The sequence below is a fragment of the Erinaceus europaeus genome, chromosome 10 (assembly GCF_950295315.1).
Source record: "Erinaceus europaeus chromosome 10, mEriEur2.1, whole genome shotgun sequence".
Lineage (NCBI taxonomy): Eukaryota > Metazoa > Chordata > Mammalia > Eulipotyphla > Erinaceidae > Erinaceus > Erinaceus europaeus.
Window position 1 is genome coordinate 105067914 of NC_080171.1, and position 16807 is coordinate 105084720.

General features: G+C 43.9%; 1 protein-coding gene across 1 annotated transcript in view; it reads left to right on the plus strand.

Annotated features, from left to right (window-relative positions):
- CFAP77 (cilia and flagella associated protein 77) overlaps positions 1–16807 on the plus strand; it is a 186183-nt gene that overhangs the window by 126535 nt on the left and 42841 nt on the right. Inside the window, exon 4 of the mRNA XM_007527879.2 lies at positions 12942–13047. Coding sequence (XP_007527941.1) covers positions 12942–13047 — 106 coding nt within the window. The remainder of the gene's footprint in view (positions 1–12941; positions 13048–16807) is intronic.

Sequence of the window (16807 nt, forward strand, 5' to 3'; positions counted from 1 at the left end):
AATTGTTCTGAGAGGTTGCTGCCAGGTTATCAGCCCGTCATTTGTCAAGGAGGCCACAGAAGTAGCCTTGCCGTCACAGGCTCGACTGGTGACATCATACAGAAACAGCTAAAGCAGCCTCTAGGACAATCTGGCTGCCTGACTGTGAAGGCCTGAGATACACACACACACACACACACACACACACACACACACACACACTAGGATGGGGCCACCAGGAGTTCCAGAAATCTGATGTGTTAGTGAGATGGGGGTAAGGTATAGAGGAAACACCATAGGAGAAACCCTGGAGAGTTAAGTTTAGAAAAACAACAGTCGAGGGGCCGGCCAGATGGTGGTGCACCTGGTTAAGTGCTCACATTACAGTGCACAAGGACCCAGGGTCAAGCCGTTGGTCCCCACCTGCAGGGTGGACTTCACTTCATGAGTGGTGAAGTAGGGCTGCAGGTGTCTCTCTGTCTCTTTCCCTCTTCACCCCCTCCTCCCCTCTCAATTTTTCTCTGTCTCTATTCAGTAATAAATAAATGAAAATATTTAAAAGAAGGACGACAGTTGAGTGGGGTAGATAGCATAACGATCATGCAAAGAGACTGTCTTCCCTAGACTTCAAGGTCTAAGGTCCAATCCCCACCCCCTGCACCATAGTAAGCTAGAGCTGGGGAGTGCTTTGGTAAAAAAGAAAACAAGAGAGAAAGAAAGGAAAAGAGAGAGAGAGGGAGGAAGGAAGAAAGGAAGAAAGGAAGAACAAAGGGGAGAAAAACAACAGTTTGGGTATAACACTTGCTAACACTTGACACACTATCTGAGCTGAAGTGCTTGGGTTCCTAGGATCCTCTTTGGGGTCTTTTGAGCCTACAACACAACAGGAATGAGAACTTTCAGAGCCCTAAGAGCTGGGTTTAGGGGCCTGTTGCTGCCCCCTGGGCTGCTTGTGAGCAAGGTCGTTGGTTTTCTGAGCCCAAGTCTGCCCATTTGAAGGCAGAAAGGTTCATCCTCACTTTCAGATTCATGAGGAATCAGGAAGACTCAGCTTGAACCTTACCAGATGGCTTGGTGTATAGCAAGTGCTCATTAAGTGGGAAATGATTACCATATGAAAAAATGCTCCAAGTCATTGAGAAATGCAAGTAAAGACAAGGAGATACCACTTCACTTCTGTGAGAATCAGTAAAGGTAGCAGCAACAAATGCTGGAGAGGTTGTAGGGACAAAGGCACCCTCCTGCACTGCTGGTGGGAATGTAAATTATTCCAACACCTGTGGAGAGCAGTCTGGAGAACTCTCAAAATGCTAGAGGTGGAGCTACCCTATGACCCTGCAATTCCTCTCCTGGGGATATATCCTAAGCAATCCAATACACCCATCCAAAAAGATCTGTGTATACCTATGTTCATAGCAGCACAATTTGTAATAGCCAAAACCTGGAAGCAACCCAGGTGTCCAACAACAGATGAGTGGCTGAGTAAGCTGTGGTCTATATACACAATGGAATACTACTCAGCTATTAAAAATGGTGAATTCACCTTCTTCACCTCATCTTGGATGGAGCTTGAAGGGATTATGTTAAGTGAAATAAGTCAGAAACAGAAGGATGAATATGGGATGATATCACTCATAGACAGAAGCTGAAAAACAAGAACAGAAGGGAAAACAAAGCAGAAGTTGGACTGGAGTTGGTGTATTGCATCAAAGTAAAAGACTGTGGGGTGGGGTTGGTGGGGGCATGGGAGGACTCCAGTCCTGAAACATGATGGCAGAGGGCAACCTAATAGGGGCTGAACTGTTATGTGGAAAACTGAAAAATTTTATGCATGTACAAACTACTATATTTTACTGTCAACTGTAAACTACTAATCCCCCAATAAAGAAATTAAAAAGAAAGAAACTTCTTGAGGTAGAATTTGTAGACAGTGAATATGCTGTGTAGACATGTATAATTTCATAGGTTTTAGCAAGTCAATAACCTCAGACAGCCAAAGATGTAGCACATTTCAGTCTCTCCAGAAGTCTTCTGTGCCCTTTTGATAGTCCCTCCCCTCCACCTCCAGTCCTGCCTAAGACCCCTAGCTCTGATGTGCACCTGGTCCAATTCCTTCTGCCTTCTCTGCCCACAGGAAACCCTTCCTGGCTGTCTGTGTACGGCTGGCTCCTCTCCTCTCCTTTCCATCTGAGTTCAGAAGAGTCTCTGAGTGCTCCCACCCCCACTGCTCTAGGGGACCCTGCCAGTGTCACAGGGAGGTGCAGACTCTCACATGCTCAAATCACTTCTGAATGTGCTGCATGATTCATCTCGGTCCCCTAGCTGGCTGGTTGCTCAGAGAATCTCTGGTCCCATCTCCTCCTTGGCTCCCTGAACCTTATTCCTCCTGGGGTGGGGTAGGGGCCAGTGAGGAAGTGGCAGATGTCACTGAGTCCCAGGTCCTGACTGGGTCTACTCTTCTCCTGAGCTGCTGTTGCCCCTTTAGGGGTCCAGGATTTACACATTGACTCGAACAGCTGAGATGTCATGATGGAGATCTTGTGATGGATCAAGAAGTCCAGAGGCATCAGCCTCTTTGAAGTACTTAAGATCACCCCTCCCCACCACTGGGTTCCCCAAGGAAAAGCTTGAGTGGGTGCCTAAGATGCATCCCTCCCCCTGACTTTTGTGTCCTTAGGAAGAGGGTCTCTGAGAGATTCTGGAGTCATTCAGCATATTTAGAAAATACAGCCTGGGACTGGTGAAGTAGCTCGACTGGATTGTGCGCTACTTTGCCATGTGTGCAAGCCAGGTTCAAGCCCAGCCCCCACTGCATTGAAGGAAGCTTCTGTGTTGTAGTCTCTCTCTCTCTCTCTCTCTCTCTCTCTCTCTCTCTGCCTCTATGAAAGAAAGAAGAAAAAAAGAAAAAGGTAGGAAAAGAAAAGGAAAAAAAGTGCACTGTCCACGCTGGGGTGTGAGCAGTGAGCAATCTGGCCTACAGCCCTGTTCCTTGTGGGAAGGGCAGTCTCTGCCTTGTGCTTGACCAAGTTTCAAATCTGGGCCCTCACCACATGGGGTGGGAAGATAGCATAATGGTTATGCAAAAACAAAACAAAACAAACAAAAAAACAACAACTTTGCAGCCTGAAGCACCAAAGGTCCCAAATTCAGTCAGTTCCCTGTACCACCATAAACCAAAGCTGAGCAGTGCTTTAGTTTAAAAAAAAAAAAAATGTCCATACCTCCAGGGTCATGAAAATCTACCAGTGAGCCTTGAGGAAGACAAGAGCAGGTTTGTATTGCTAGGATAACCGCAGCTCCCATGTTTGTATATATGTGTGTGTATGTGTGTGGCGGGGGTGTTTGTGGTGGAGGACAGTGTCTGGGAAGGTCTACAGCCTTACCCTACCCCCATATGGCAGTCCCTGAGTGACCCTACCTACCTGCAGCCAGGTAGCCGGCAGTCCCTTCCAAGTTTTGAGGAAATTGATTCACATTCTCTGGCCTGCAGAGGCCTCAGCCTGAGGGGCTGGGACTGCTGGCTGTGTGACCCTGGGCCAGCCATTTGACCTCTCTGGGCTTCAGCTTCCTCATTCCAACCTTTCCCATCCTCATTTAGTGGGAATAAATAATTAAGATCATCTGTGTGAACCCCTCTAGCGCCTCAAAAGAAAGGTGCACTTAGGACTGCTGTAATTGTTACCACAGGGGCTCTCAGCCTGGGGCAGAAATCATTTATTTTTGAGGTGGAAAAAAATGCCTTTTTAAAAAAATATATAAAGAGCTATGTTTCATTAAAAGACAAAAAGGACTTTCCACAGCCCACCTGGCCCACAATCATGGTTAACTGGCCTGCAAGAAGGACACACAGGGAAGTTATGATGAATGACGTGGTTTTCTCCATGAAATCATAACACGTTCAGCAAAGGCTGAAGTTTCACAAACAGTGGTGTAGCGAAGCGTTTCTAAACAGCTCTAAGCACCTGTATATCTTACATACTAGTTTTCAAACTATGAGAATAGTTGATGTGAGAGTGCAATAATCTAACTGTCGAAATTATCTTTGTCTTCACAGGCAGTGAAGCAGGTCTATAGCAGGTCTTTCTCTCCCCATCTTTCCCTCCTCTCTCCATTTCTCTCTGCCCTATCTAACAATGATGGCATAAATAACAACAACAATAATAACTACAACAACAATGAAACAAGATAAACAAAAGGGAAAATAAATATAAATTTTTTTTTAAAAAAAAAGACAAAAAAAAGAAAAAGAAAAAAGAAAAAAGGCACATGACTTAAGGCAGCAGCAAAAAAAAAAAAAAAAAAAAAAAAAAGAGCTGCAGAAGAAAATGGTTCCTAAGGATATTCCAGAAGTATGTGAAGGAATGCTGATTCCCCGACAACAAAATGAAAGTGACCACCTTGGCTGTTGTCAGCGGCCTTCCTGTGGCCCTATGAAACCCCAGCTCCCCTTTTCCCTACCCCACCTTCCTGGTGCTTGTGGTAAAAAAAAAAATAGCAATCAGGAGAACTATGGTCTGATGCTCATGAGATTGCCCATGGTTGGGGCCTGGGAAGGCGGGAGAGGGGATTTCATCTTGACACAGTGTCTGCGAACCTGGATCCACCACCCTACCACTGGCTGTATGTCCCTGATTAAGTTCCATGATTTCTTAGACTTGTCTTTTTCTTTCTCTCTCTCTCTCTCTTTCTTTCTTTCTTTCTTTCTTTCTTTCTTTCTTTCTTTCTTTCTTTGTCTCTCTCTTTCTCTCTCTTTCTTTCTTTCTCCCTTTCTTTCTTTCTTTCTTTCTTTCTTTCTTTCTTTCTTTCTTTCTTCTTTGCAAAAAGGTCATGTAGTACCAGTAAGGAGACTAGAAATAGAAAGGCTTCCTTGACCTTCCCTTTCTGCTCCCTCCTCAATACACCATTGGCAATTCCTTCTAGTCTTCTTGAGCACATGTGTAAAATCGATTCCATTTTTATTTTACTTTATTGATTTATTCATGAGAAAGATAAGAGGATAGAGAGAAAGAATCAGACATAATTCTGGCACATGTGCTGCCAGGGATTAAACTCAGGACCTCATGCTTGAGAATCCAATGCTTTATCCACTGTGCCACCTGTTTTCTATTCTGCCTATCCTTTTTTAAAACTACTACCATGGTTATCACGGGGGCTTGGTGTCTGCACAAAGACTCCACTGATTTTTTTCTTTCTTCTTATTTATTTATTTATCTATTTATTTAATAATGATTGACAAGACCATAAGATAAGAGGTGTACAATTCCACATAATTCCCACCACCAGAGTTCTGTATCCCATCCCCTCCATTGGAAGCTTTCCTTTTCTTTATCCCTCTGGGAGTATGGTCACAGGATCATTATGGGGTGCAGAAGGTGGAAGGTCTGGCTTTACTTGCTTCTTCTTAAAGGGCAAGAGACAGCAGTAGATAGAAGGGAGATGGAAATAGAGGAGAGACATCTACAGCACTGCTCCACTGTTTATGAAACTTCCCTTCTGCAGGTGGGGACTGGAGTCTTGAACCTGGGCATTTGAGCATGGTAATGTGTCCACTTTACCTGGTGAGTCACCACCAAGGCCTTCTACTTTTATTTTTTCATTCACCAGACCATCAATAACATGCCATTCAGCTGCCCTTCATCTTAATAATGCTCCCGACCAGTGTTGAATGAAATGACCTTACTCAAGGACTGGTTTCATTATACATAACTTCTTTTTTTTAAAAAAGATTTTATTTATATACTAATAAGGATAAATAGAGAGGGGAAATGATAAACACCTGGGGGGGGTCGGTGCAGGCAGTGCTAGCAGTGACACACTGGGTTAAGCACACATAGTACAAAGCGCAAGGATCCAGTTCATGCCCCCTGTGGGGGGAGGGCCGCTTCATGAGCAGTGAAGCAGGTCTGCAGGTGCCTATCTTTTTCTCTCCCTCTCTATTAACCCACCCCTCCATTCTCAATTTCTCTGTCCTACCCAAAAAATTGAAAAAATGGCCACCAGGAGCAGTGGATTCGTACTGCAGGGACCAAGCCCCAGCAATAACTCTGGAGGCAGGGGGAAAAAAAAGACATCTCCAGACCTGCTTCAACACTTGTAAAGCAACCCCTGCCCTTGGGGAGCACCCTGCAGGCGAGGAGCCGGGGGCTCAAACTGAGATCCTTGCGTGGGTCCTTGCACTTAGTACCATGTGTACTTAACCCGGTGCACCGCCACCCGGCCCATGTCTGGCCTCTTCATTTTTGAAGAAAAGAACAGAAGCATAATATTCCCTAATAAAGACACATCATCACTTTTATAAGTGAGACCAGCATGGTGAGTGGTGGTCGCTGCTGGGAAATTTGGAACATCCATGCTCTTGCCCTATTCAGACCTGCTCCGAGGGTCTGCTGCTCCCCAGGCCTCTTTTCACCATGTGAAATTCCAGACACCTCCGTATTTCTATTCACTTCTGATTACAAAAGACCAGCTCCGTGTCGTAGCTAATCTGTCTGGTTCAATGTAAGAGTCAAAACATTCTGCTCCATCCAGAGAAGAGTCTCTTCTCTCCCCCTGCTGGAAGCTCAGTGGAGAGTAAAGGCTGAGTTGTTCCCCATGTCCAGCTTCTCTTTGATCAACCCCTACCCTCACCCCCACCAGCTCCAGGGCTGCTTAAGGGCATTGCAATAGGACCTTAGATTTACTATACATTCTTTGGTTTTGATCAGTTAGTATTTCCTTTCAAATGCTCCCTCCACCCTTTTTTTATTATACAGGACAGAGAGAAATTGCGAGGGAGAGAGAGATACCTGCAGACTTGTTACATAGCTAGTGAAACCTCCCCCCTGCAGGTGGGGAGTGGGAACTTGAACTTCAGTCCTTGAGCATTTACAGTTCTGTCATTTGCACATATCACAGAAAATGACCAGTAGAGAATGACCAATGTGGGGGCCAGGTGGTGCCCCACCTGGTTGAGCACACATGTTACAATGTGCAAGGACCTGGGTTCAAGCCCCCAGACCCCATCTACAGGGGGAAAGCTTCATGAGTGGTGAAGCAGTGCTACAGGTGTCTCTCTCTCTCTCTCTCTTTCTCATTCTCTCTCTCTCTCCCTCCCTCCGTGTATTCCCTTCCTCTCAGTTTCTGTCTTTTTTTTTCCTCTTTTGCCTCTGGGGTTATCACTGTGGCTCAGTGCTGGCACTATGAATCCATTGCTCCTGGAGGCTATTTTTTCTATTTTTTAATTGAATAGGACAGAGAGAAATTGAGAGAGGAGGGGGAAAATAGGGTGGGGGAGGGAAGGATAGACACCTGCAGACCTGCTTCACTGCTTGTGCAGTGACGCCTCTGCCAGTGGAGAGCCAGGGGCTAGAACCAGAATTCTTTATTTTTTTAATTTCTTGATTTATTTTCCCTTTTGTTGCTCTTGTTTTTTTTTTTTGTTGTTGTTGTTGTTGTTGATGTTGTCATTGTTAGGTAAGACAGAGAGAAATGGAGAAAGGAGGGGAAGACATAGAGGGGGAGAGAAAGACAGACACCTGCAGACCTGCTTCACCTCCTGTGAAGCAACTCCCCTGCAGGTGGGCATCGGGGGTCGAACCGGGATCCTTAAGGTGGTCCTTGTGCTTTGTGCTTGAACCAGGATTCTTACACCAATCCTTGCACTTCATACTATGTAATTAACCTGGTGTGCTACTGCCTGCACCCCCTCACTGTCTCTATTAAATAAATAAAGATAATAAAAAATTTAAAAAAAAAAAAGGAAAGGAAAACCTTTTGTAAAACGAACTGGAAAGTCCAGGAATGCCATCCATAGCAAGTTTGGGAGAACCCATTTGCACTAGCATCTCGGCGGGTACTGTTTGCCTCTGTTGCAGTTTTGCACATGTGCTTCAGTCAACTTTGAGTTTTTCTGGGTTTTTTTTTTTTCTAGGCAGATCATCCATTTGGTTTTGGTTTACTAGCATACAACTTTTATTAGTATAGTAGTTACACATAGTAAGATCCTCTGAACAATCTCTGCACTCAAGAATATTCTAGGTTTTGTGGGAACTGGAGCTTACCCAAGTTTGGGGGCACTCTTTAAGAAAAAAATAAGGCTGGGGAAACAGCTCAGTTGACAGAGCACAGGACTTGCACGCCTAAGGCTCCTGGTTTGACCCCCAGTGCCATGTGCCTTGGAGCTGTGCTCTGGCTTCTCTCTCATGTGAAATTATCTCTGATGAAATAAATATGATAACCTTTTTGGGGAAAAATCAAGATTATGATACAAATGTGGGCACAAAACTGAAAACAGGATTAAAGAAGACAACAGTACAAATTAAATTCATTTTTTTCAGCTGTCAAAGCAGTGGCTCTGAGGGTAGAGTAGAGGATTTTCATGTGTGGGACTCCAGGCTCAAGCCCTGGAACCACATTTGCCAGAGCAGAATAGAAGAACAAGAAAATAACCCCCTCCTACAATTTCTGGCCCCACACTCTGTGTAAGTTATTTTGTGACATTTCTGATAGTGTAGAAAACTGTTTCAGTCTTTCCTACAGCATGCCTGATTTCATTAAAATTAGAAAATATTGCGAGTCAGGTGGTAGCGTAGTGGGTTAAATGCAGGTGGCACTAAGCGCAAGCACTGGCAGAAGGATCCCAGTTCGAGCCCCTGGCTCCCCACCTGCAGGGGTGTTGCTTCACAGGTGGTGAAGCAGGTTTTCAGGTCTCTATCTTTCTCTCCTCCTCTCTGTCTTCCCCTCTTCTCTCCATTTCTCTCTGTCCTATCCAACAATGATGACATCAATAACAATAATAACTACAACAATTAAAAAAAGACAAGGGCAACAAAAGAGAATACATAAATATTAAAAAATTAGAAAATGTTTTACTTTGAAAAAACTGTAGACTCATAGGAAATAATAAAAAAAAACACAATACAGCAGATCATCCTGCTTCACTCACTGATAAAAATCTCCCGGACTATAGTGCTCCATCAAACCAAACAGTTGGCATTGATACAGTACACATATTTTACTCTGACTCTGATTCACTTCACTTTTACCTGCACTCATTTGTATGTGCACTTTCTTTGGTGTGATTTTACCACAAATGTAGATTTATGTAATGCAGTCAAGATACAGAACTAGTCTGTCTCCTCAGAGATCTCCCTCAGACTACCCCAGTATGACCCCCTCTCCCCACCACTCCCCCCAGCCCTGTAAACAGTCCAAAATCATCAAGTATGTGATCTTTTGAGATTGATCTTTTTCATTCAGCATAGTGACCTGCAATCCACCCAAGTTTTGTCTGTCTCATTACTTCTCTGCTGTTGAGTAGTATTCCGTAGTGTGGATGCACCAAGTTTATTTAACTATTCACCCACTGAAGGGTATTTCAGTTGTTCCCAATTTGAGGCTACGTACTTAAAGCTGCTGTGAACATTTGTGTGTTAGGTGTTTCCCCTTTCTCTGGGGTAAATGTTCAGAAGTGCAGTCTTGAAACTGAGATGGTAAGTACATATTTAAGTTTCTTTTTAAGATATTACCACTACTACTAGTGAGAGAGAACCAGAACATCACTCTGGCACATTCAATACCAGGGATCAAATTTAAGACCTCATGTCTGAGGGACAGCACTTTCTGCACTGTGATACCTTAACTGTTTAACAAGTAGCCAAGTTATTTCCAGAGTTGCTTTGCCATTATACATTGCTACCAGTGTGGTATGAGAGATCTTGTTTCTCAGCCTTTGAAGTAGTCACTACCTCTTACTTTGTTTCTTATTCTAGCTGTACAAGTAGATGTGTATTGATAGTGTCATCGTGGCCTTAGTTTGTATCTCACTAGCAGCCAGTAATATTTTTTTCATGTTCTTATTTGTCACCCTATATGTATTTCTACCTTCTTTGATTAAATGTTTCTCCATGTCTTTTGTCTAGTTTCTAATTGGATAGTTTAGTGTTTGGAACTTGTGTTTTGTCTTTTTTTTTTTCCTTTACATACTAAATAAGGGTTTGTTGCCAGATAGAGTTTTCGCAAATATTTTCTCTCAGTCTGCGGTTTGTCTTTTTATCTTCGTAAGGAGATCTTCCACAGAGCAGAGGTTTGTTTTAAGATGGTCCAATTCATCTTTTTCTTTCTCTTACAAATCATGCCTTTGGGTATAGAACTTAAGAAGTCAGCACTTGGCCTAGACATGGGTGCTAAAGATTTTCTACTATATTTTCTTTTAAAAGCTTTATAGTCTTATACTTAAATCTATGATTTATTTTGAGTTAAGTCAACATAAGGTGTGAAATTTAGATTGAGAAATCTTTTTGTTCTGCCTAGGATATCTAACTGCTTCAGTCACATTTGTTGAAAAGACTTTCTTCCTTTCAATTGTATTTTATTTCCTTTAGCTTATTGTATCTCTGTACATAGCCTGACTTAAGATACCCTGATTTCTGAACAAGTCTAAATTTTTGCCTAATCTTTCTGTTTCCTCTATCTCTCTTCCCCCTCTCCTTCTCTCCTCTGTCTCTCTCCCCTTCTCTTCACTTCTCCCCCCCCCCCCATCTTTTTCAACAATAGTAATTATTTAGAACATCTTTGTGCCAGTCTCCACCAGACACCAATCATTTCTGCCCTTGTGGTGTTGACATTTAGTGGCTGAGAGTCATCAGAAGTCAATTCAGGAATGACTGAAGGGGAGTGCTTCTGCCAGAGTGGGTTGATGGTGGCTATTTAAGGATGAACTGGTCAGAGACCAGTCCTCTATGCAGTGGATCCTTCAACTGAAACATAAAGACAAAGGAGGAACTGAGGATGTGCTAGATGGTATGGGGTTGGTGAGTGGAAGGGAATAGTTTGGAGGGCTTGGAAAACCAGGAGGGAGGGGGAATTACACAGAAGTAGGAGAAGGAAGTGTTTTTGCAGAAGAAGGAAAGAGTTTAGATTTATTCTAACAAGTGGAAAGACATCTGGGTAGTTTTAGGTGAAGAGTGTTGTGGTCTAATTTATGTCCTGGGTTTTTTCTATATCAGACAAGCCTCTCTACCTTTTTTATCCAAGTTACTAAGCCACAGAAGAAGTGGGCAAAACCTCTGAATTTCCATTGGTCAGCCAGGGCTGGGTACCTCCATGATGCACAAGGTTTGCCAGCTAATCTCTCTTCTGAGCCCTAAGCCCCATCACTCTCTCTCTTCAGCTCATAAGAACCACTGGCCAGAACAGGCCATAATGATGGTCATCTGCAGAGGGTGGGGGCTGGGAGGGCAGGTCTGAGGCAGTGTGCAGTGAGGGCTGCTGGGAAGATAGCTTCTCTGTTGCGAATACTCTCTTGGGGTAAATATTGTGAGATTACGCGTTGAGTGTCATTAGAAAGCACGGCTATAAATTAGGCTGTTCAGAGGCGTGGGGTGTGCAATAATTAAGTAATAAAAGTCACCACAGGGGTAAAGGAGGCAGGAAACAAGAGCCATGGTTTGTAGATGCACAGCAGGCTGCTCTGTAAAGAAGCCTCTGTGCACAAGTGGCATTTCCAAGCTGCTGAACCTCCACTCAAATTATTGCGGCTCACCCTAGGCCCAAGAGGCCTGTGCGTGTGTGTCTGTATGTCTGTAGTAGGTAACAGAGTAGGGGATGGGTACTTAGAGTCCAGCACTTGCAGAAGCAAGCCCCACGTGAAGCTACTGCACAGAGCAAACCTGAAAGCCAAAGACCCCAGGTTTGCTATCTTATATCCTCGATATGGAGCCCTTAATATGTTTGACCTTGGCGGGATTGCTTCTCTTTTTGGGTACCTCCATTTCCTTATTCTTTTGTTTGTGAAATAAGGTTCAGAGACACTTCCTAGCTCATAAGAAGCACTGGCCAGAGCAGACCATGATGAGGGTCATCTGCAGAGGGATGAGGGCTGGGAGGGCAGGTCTGAGACATTGTACAGTGAGGGCTGCTGAGAAGATAGCTTCTCTGTTGTGAATGGCCTCGTGGGGTATATATTGTGAGTTTACTCCTGGGACACTTGTATCTCTGGAGGCACTTGTCAGTGGGTACCAGGTTTGGATGCTAAAAGGCAGTAATGACTGATTTTTATTCAGCATTTTTTAAAAGGGGATATTCCAGTACAGAACCAACTCAATCCTGAAGACAACACAAGTAGTCATTTACAGCCAAGAAGCAGAGTGAAGGGACAGAAAATTACCAAGACTGGGTAATGTCAACTGCCAATGTCCATGTCCAGTGGAGAAGCAATTATAGAAGCCAGGCCTTCCACCTTCTGCACCCATAAAGAATATTACTCCTAGAGGGATAAAGAAAGGGAAGTCTCTGATGGAGGGGTGGGATAAGGAACTCTGGCAGTGGGAATTGTATGGAATTATAGCCCTGTTATCTTACAATCTTGTTAATCATTATTAAATAGATAATAAAAGTTTTAAAGAAGGATAAGGAGGAGAAGAAGAAAATTACCAAGAGGTGATAGAGAAGGCGCAAGCATTCTTGCTAGATGAATTTAGAGGGTTCTGGGTAAAGGCGGGCCAAGGTCATCAGAGATCAAGGATAGGTACATTGATGTTGATTCTTTGCTCAGATTGTCTTCAATAGCCGAAGACAGGACCTAAGGACCAGGCCTCGTTGAAAGAGGAACTTGTTGACAGTTTGATCAAGGAGAGAGAACCCCTGTCACCTTCTTAGGCCCATCCCTTGGCAGGCTTTTTTTTTTTTTTTTTTTTTTTTTTTGGTGGAATGGCTCACACAAGGGACATTACTTCCTTTTTTTAAAAATTTTTTATTTATAAAAAAGAAGCATTGACTAAATGATAGGATAAGAGGGGTACAACTTCAGACAATTCCCACCACTAGAACTCTGGTATGGTTTTGTGAGGCTGGAGAGAGGAAAGTTCACAGCCTTGGGAAGAGCCGTGTGCTCTGTAACTTGTCACTGTCAGGTGGGGTATTCTGCGAGAGTGGTACTCTGTCCCTTTCAAGACCTCAAGCTCTGTCTATACTTTTCTCTCCAGGCCCTCCACTCCCTTCTTCGACTTGCTGCGTCACCAGTACCAGCAGCTGTGGGTGCAGGAGCAAAAGACTAACCAGAAAGCTACTAAACTGGACAAAAAGCACAAGGTAAAAGCTTCCTTCTGTGCCTTCCTGCCTCCCTCCCAAGTAGCCAATTGTTAAGGCTTCAGGGGCATGAAGGGTTGATGGGACAAAGCTCTGAGACTAACGTTTGTGATGCTGAGGTAGAGTGGGAATCAGGCTGCTTGCTGCTGAGCAGACATTTAGAGCTGGAGACCTGTGTGATGATCAGGTTCAGCAGTGGAAAATTCTGGTCATGGTCACTAGTAAATTGACTCTATGGTACCTCACAGGCAGGAGTCAAACCTGCTTCCTGACTCCCACCTGGGAACTCCTCCGCCTAGACTCTGCAACCACATGTATCTGGAAACCAGATTCTAACTCATCTACCTGGTCTTGACAGAGATGTGTTCTGTACTATCTACAAAGAAAAGGCTATTAAGACAACACTAAGTGTGGCTCTTGAGGTGGTGCAGTGGTAGAACTTTGGGCTTGCAAGCATAAGCTCCTGAGTTCGATCCCTGGCATTGCATATGCCACTGTGATGCTTTTTTCTTTTTTTTTCTGGCTAGCAGGGATCATTGCCTACATGATGATTCCACTGTTCCCAGGCGCCTTTTCTTTCTTTCTTTCTTTCTTCCTTCCTTTCTTTCTTTCTTTCTTTCTTTCTTTCTTTCTCTCTCTTTCTCTCTCTTTCTTTTTCTTTCTCCATTCTTTCTTTTTTCCTTTCATTTTTTTTCTTTCTGATAGAGACAGAGAGATATATAGAGAGTAAATGAAAGAGATACAGACAGAGACACAGAGATAGAGACACAATGTAGCACTCCTCCCTGCTTACTCATGAAGCTTGCTCCCTGCAGGTGAGGATGAGGAGCTTAATTAAAGCTAGGTCCCGGCATATGGTAGTGGTGCACTCTGTTGGGTGTGCCATCACCCAGTTCCAATAAGTCTTTTTTTTATTGCCTCCAGGGTTATTGCTGGGGCTCAGTGCCTGCACCATGAATCCACTGCTCCTGGAGGCCATTTCCCCCCTTATTTTTGTTGCCCTGTTATTGTAACCTTGTGGTTATCATTGTTATTGTTGATGTCGTTTGTTGTTGGATAGGACAGAGAGAAATGGAGAGAGGAGGGGAAGACAGAAAAGGGGAGAGAAAGACAGACACCTGCAGACCTGCTACACCACCTGTGAAGCAACTTCCCTGCAGGTGGGGAGCCGGGGGCTCGAACCGGGATCCTGACGCCGGTCTTTGCGCTTTGTGCTATGTGCGCTTAACCTGCTGCGCTACCGCCTGACCCCCAATAAGTCCTTTTTAAACAACGGCAACATTAAGAGATGAAAGAGCACATTATTAAATGTTAAGGAAACATTTTATTTCAAGTTCTTCCATAGGCCCCATGCCAAACACTTCATGAACATGATGAGAGTCATCTCATTTACACTGACACAAGTGGCCAGGTGGGTACTAGTTTCCCCCGTCTCTACCAGGTGGGAAAGTCAAGGCTCAGAGAAACCGATGCTGCATGGGGAAATATGGGCACGGGAGAGTATGACATCCAGCACTGCTCATTGCTAATGACCTGAGTCTCCACAGGGTTTGTTATCTGGAAAGACGTTTTTCACTACTAGCCTGTGTTGCCATGCGTTTTTGAAAACACTAAGATGGAACTTCCCTGACATTATTTTAAAATTCAGACTTTGGGAAGTTCGGGCTGGTCCCCTCCCCAGTAAGAAGCAGACCAATCACCCAAATACCTAAATTATTTTATGTTCGTGGGGTGCTTACTTTTTGTTTATTTGCTTATGCATTTATTCATTTATGAATTTATTTATATTGCCACCAGGGTTATCACTGGGGATTGGTGCCCACATGATTAATCTATCACTCCTAGATGGGCCATTTTTCCTTATTTTTAAAAATGTATTTCTTTATTTAATAGGACAAATAAAAAGTGGGAGGGGAGGTCAGAGAGGGAAAAAGAGAGACACCTATAGACCTGCTTCACCACTTGCAAAGTTTCCACACTGCAGGTGTGAAGCTGCAGGTGTGTTGAACCCAGGTCTTTGTGCAGAGTAGTGTGTTCACTTAACCACCTGGTCACCCATGGGATGCTTTCTGTATTTCATTAAAAGCGTGATTTTGGTGTCTCTTGTTGTTAGAACAATCCCAGCCAGCACCATCCCTCCATCCTGCCCTTTGCTGAGAACTGGGATGAGAGCATTCCATGTCTCTGCATTTAGCCTTGTAGCACCCTGAGAGGTGGGTGTCTTATGAGAGCACCTCAGTTGGTTTCATTTCCAGATGGGGAAATGGGCTCAGAGAGACGAACTGACTGATCAGAGGTGTCAGACCTAGGTTGGGAACCCAGTGTAGCTGACTTCAGAGTCCAGGCTCATCTGGAGAGTGAGGGATTCAGTGGCAGTTCCTGTGATGTTGTAGAGCCAAACAGGGTGTCCAGTTACGCTAGCACCCTTGGAGCTGACTGGAAAAGGTGCCTCAGGATAGAAAGTCCCTCTTGGTTATTCTGGGAGGTCTGTGGAATCAGAGAAGCCTGCTCATTAAGAAGCAGAGCATCACGATAACGTTAAAAAAGCAACTCATGGACTAGTTTATTAGTTAATGGCTAAAGGAAGAGTCCGCTTACTATGGTAATGACCAGTTTCAGAGGGAGAATTGCCATTACAAAGTGCTTTATAGCTCTGATCAAGAGTCGTATTTTTTAATTAGCAGCTATTTCACAGCCACTCAGAGTGTCACAAAATCCACTGAATCCTGAGTCTCCCAGAGCCTATCTTCTTACTCTAGAGGTAGTCTATAGCCAGCACCCTTCCTTTTTTTTTTTTTTTTTTGACAGAGCTCCCCTTATGCAGTTGATATGAGGCTTCACTCTATCTACTGTTCAATAGAAAGTTCCAAGGTTGTCGCTATGAGTGAGTCATCACTTTGTTGGGGTCCTGACTTCTTCACTGGGCAAAAAGAGGGGTCAGATGAATTGAGGGACTTCTGTGTTGTGTCTCCCATCTAGGAGGCACTTGGAAAGCATTGTAAAGTCAAACCCAGAGTCTTATCCTATTATAAGATCCTTTGTGGCTATCGCACTACAAACAACTTACTGGTGTTGATAAGATGGTCTGTTTGTGAGGTCAGATTGCCACCACTCCAAGGGAGGCACGTGTCTTCAGCAGTAAAGTGATTTGGAGAGTGATGGTCCTACATGAAATTCTTGCTAACAACTTCCACTTAGTGAGCGGACTAGAAGCAGACTCCCTATTAAAAGCTTAGATCAATTACAGTAGCCTGGTGTGTTGAGTGTTGGTACTCCATATCTAGAGTGTGTGTATGAGGAAGGGAGATGTTGAGGCTCAGAGAACTGACAGGGCTTGCCTGTCTCCTTCTGATTCTCTTTCATTATCTCTGGCTGAATAACCTCTCTACTTTGGTTCGAAGCTGTTCCAGAAGGTACAGAAGATAACTGATCCACAGATACACTCAGCAAAATTAATATATTTGATGAACAAAGTAATCAGTGAAAGGGATCTCACAGGAACAAAATCCATCAATGAAAAGAATCTCACAGGACAATAGCATTTGCAGTTGTGGACTTTTGTCTGTCAATTAACAGTACATTTTACATACCTCATCCTATCAGGTTAGGATTTCATTTATTGTATTTTATCTTATTTTTTTTCATACAAGTCAGAAGTTTATTTTCAAGTTTTACAAAGTCCCTTTAATTTTCCTTTTGGGGACAAAGTATAGCCCCTCCCTCCCAAATTCATGAGCTAGTAGAGCAGTGGGGGAGTACTCAG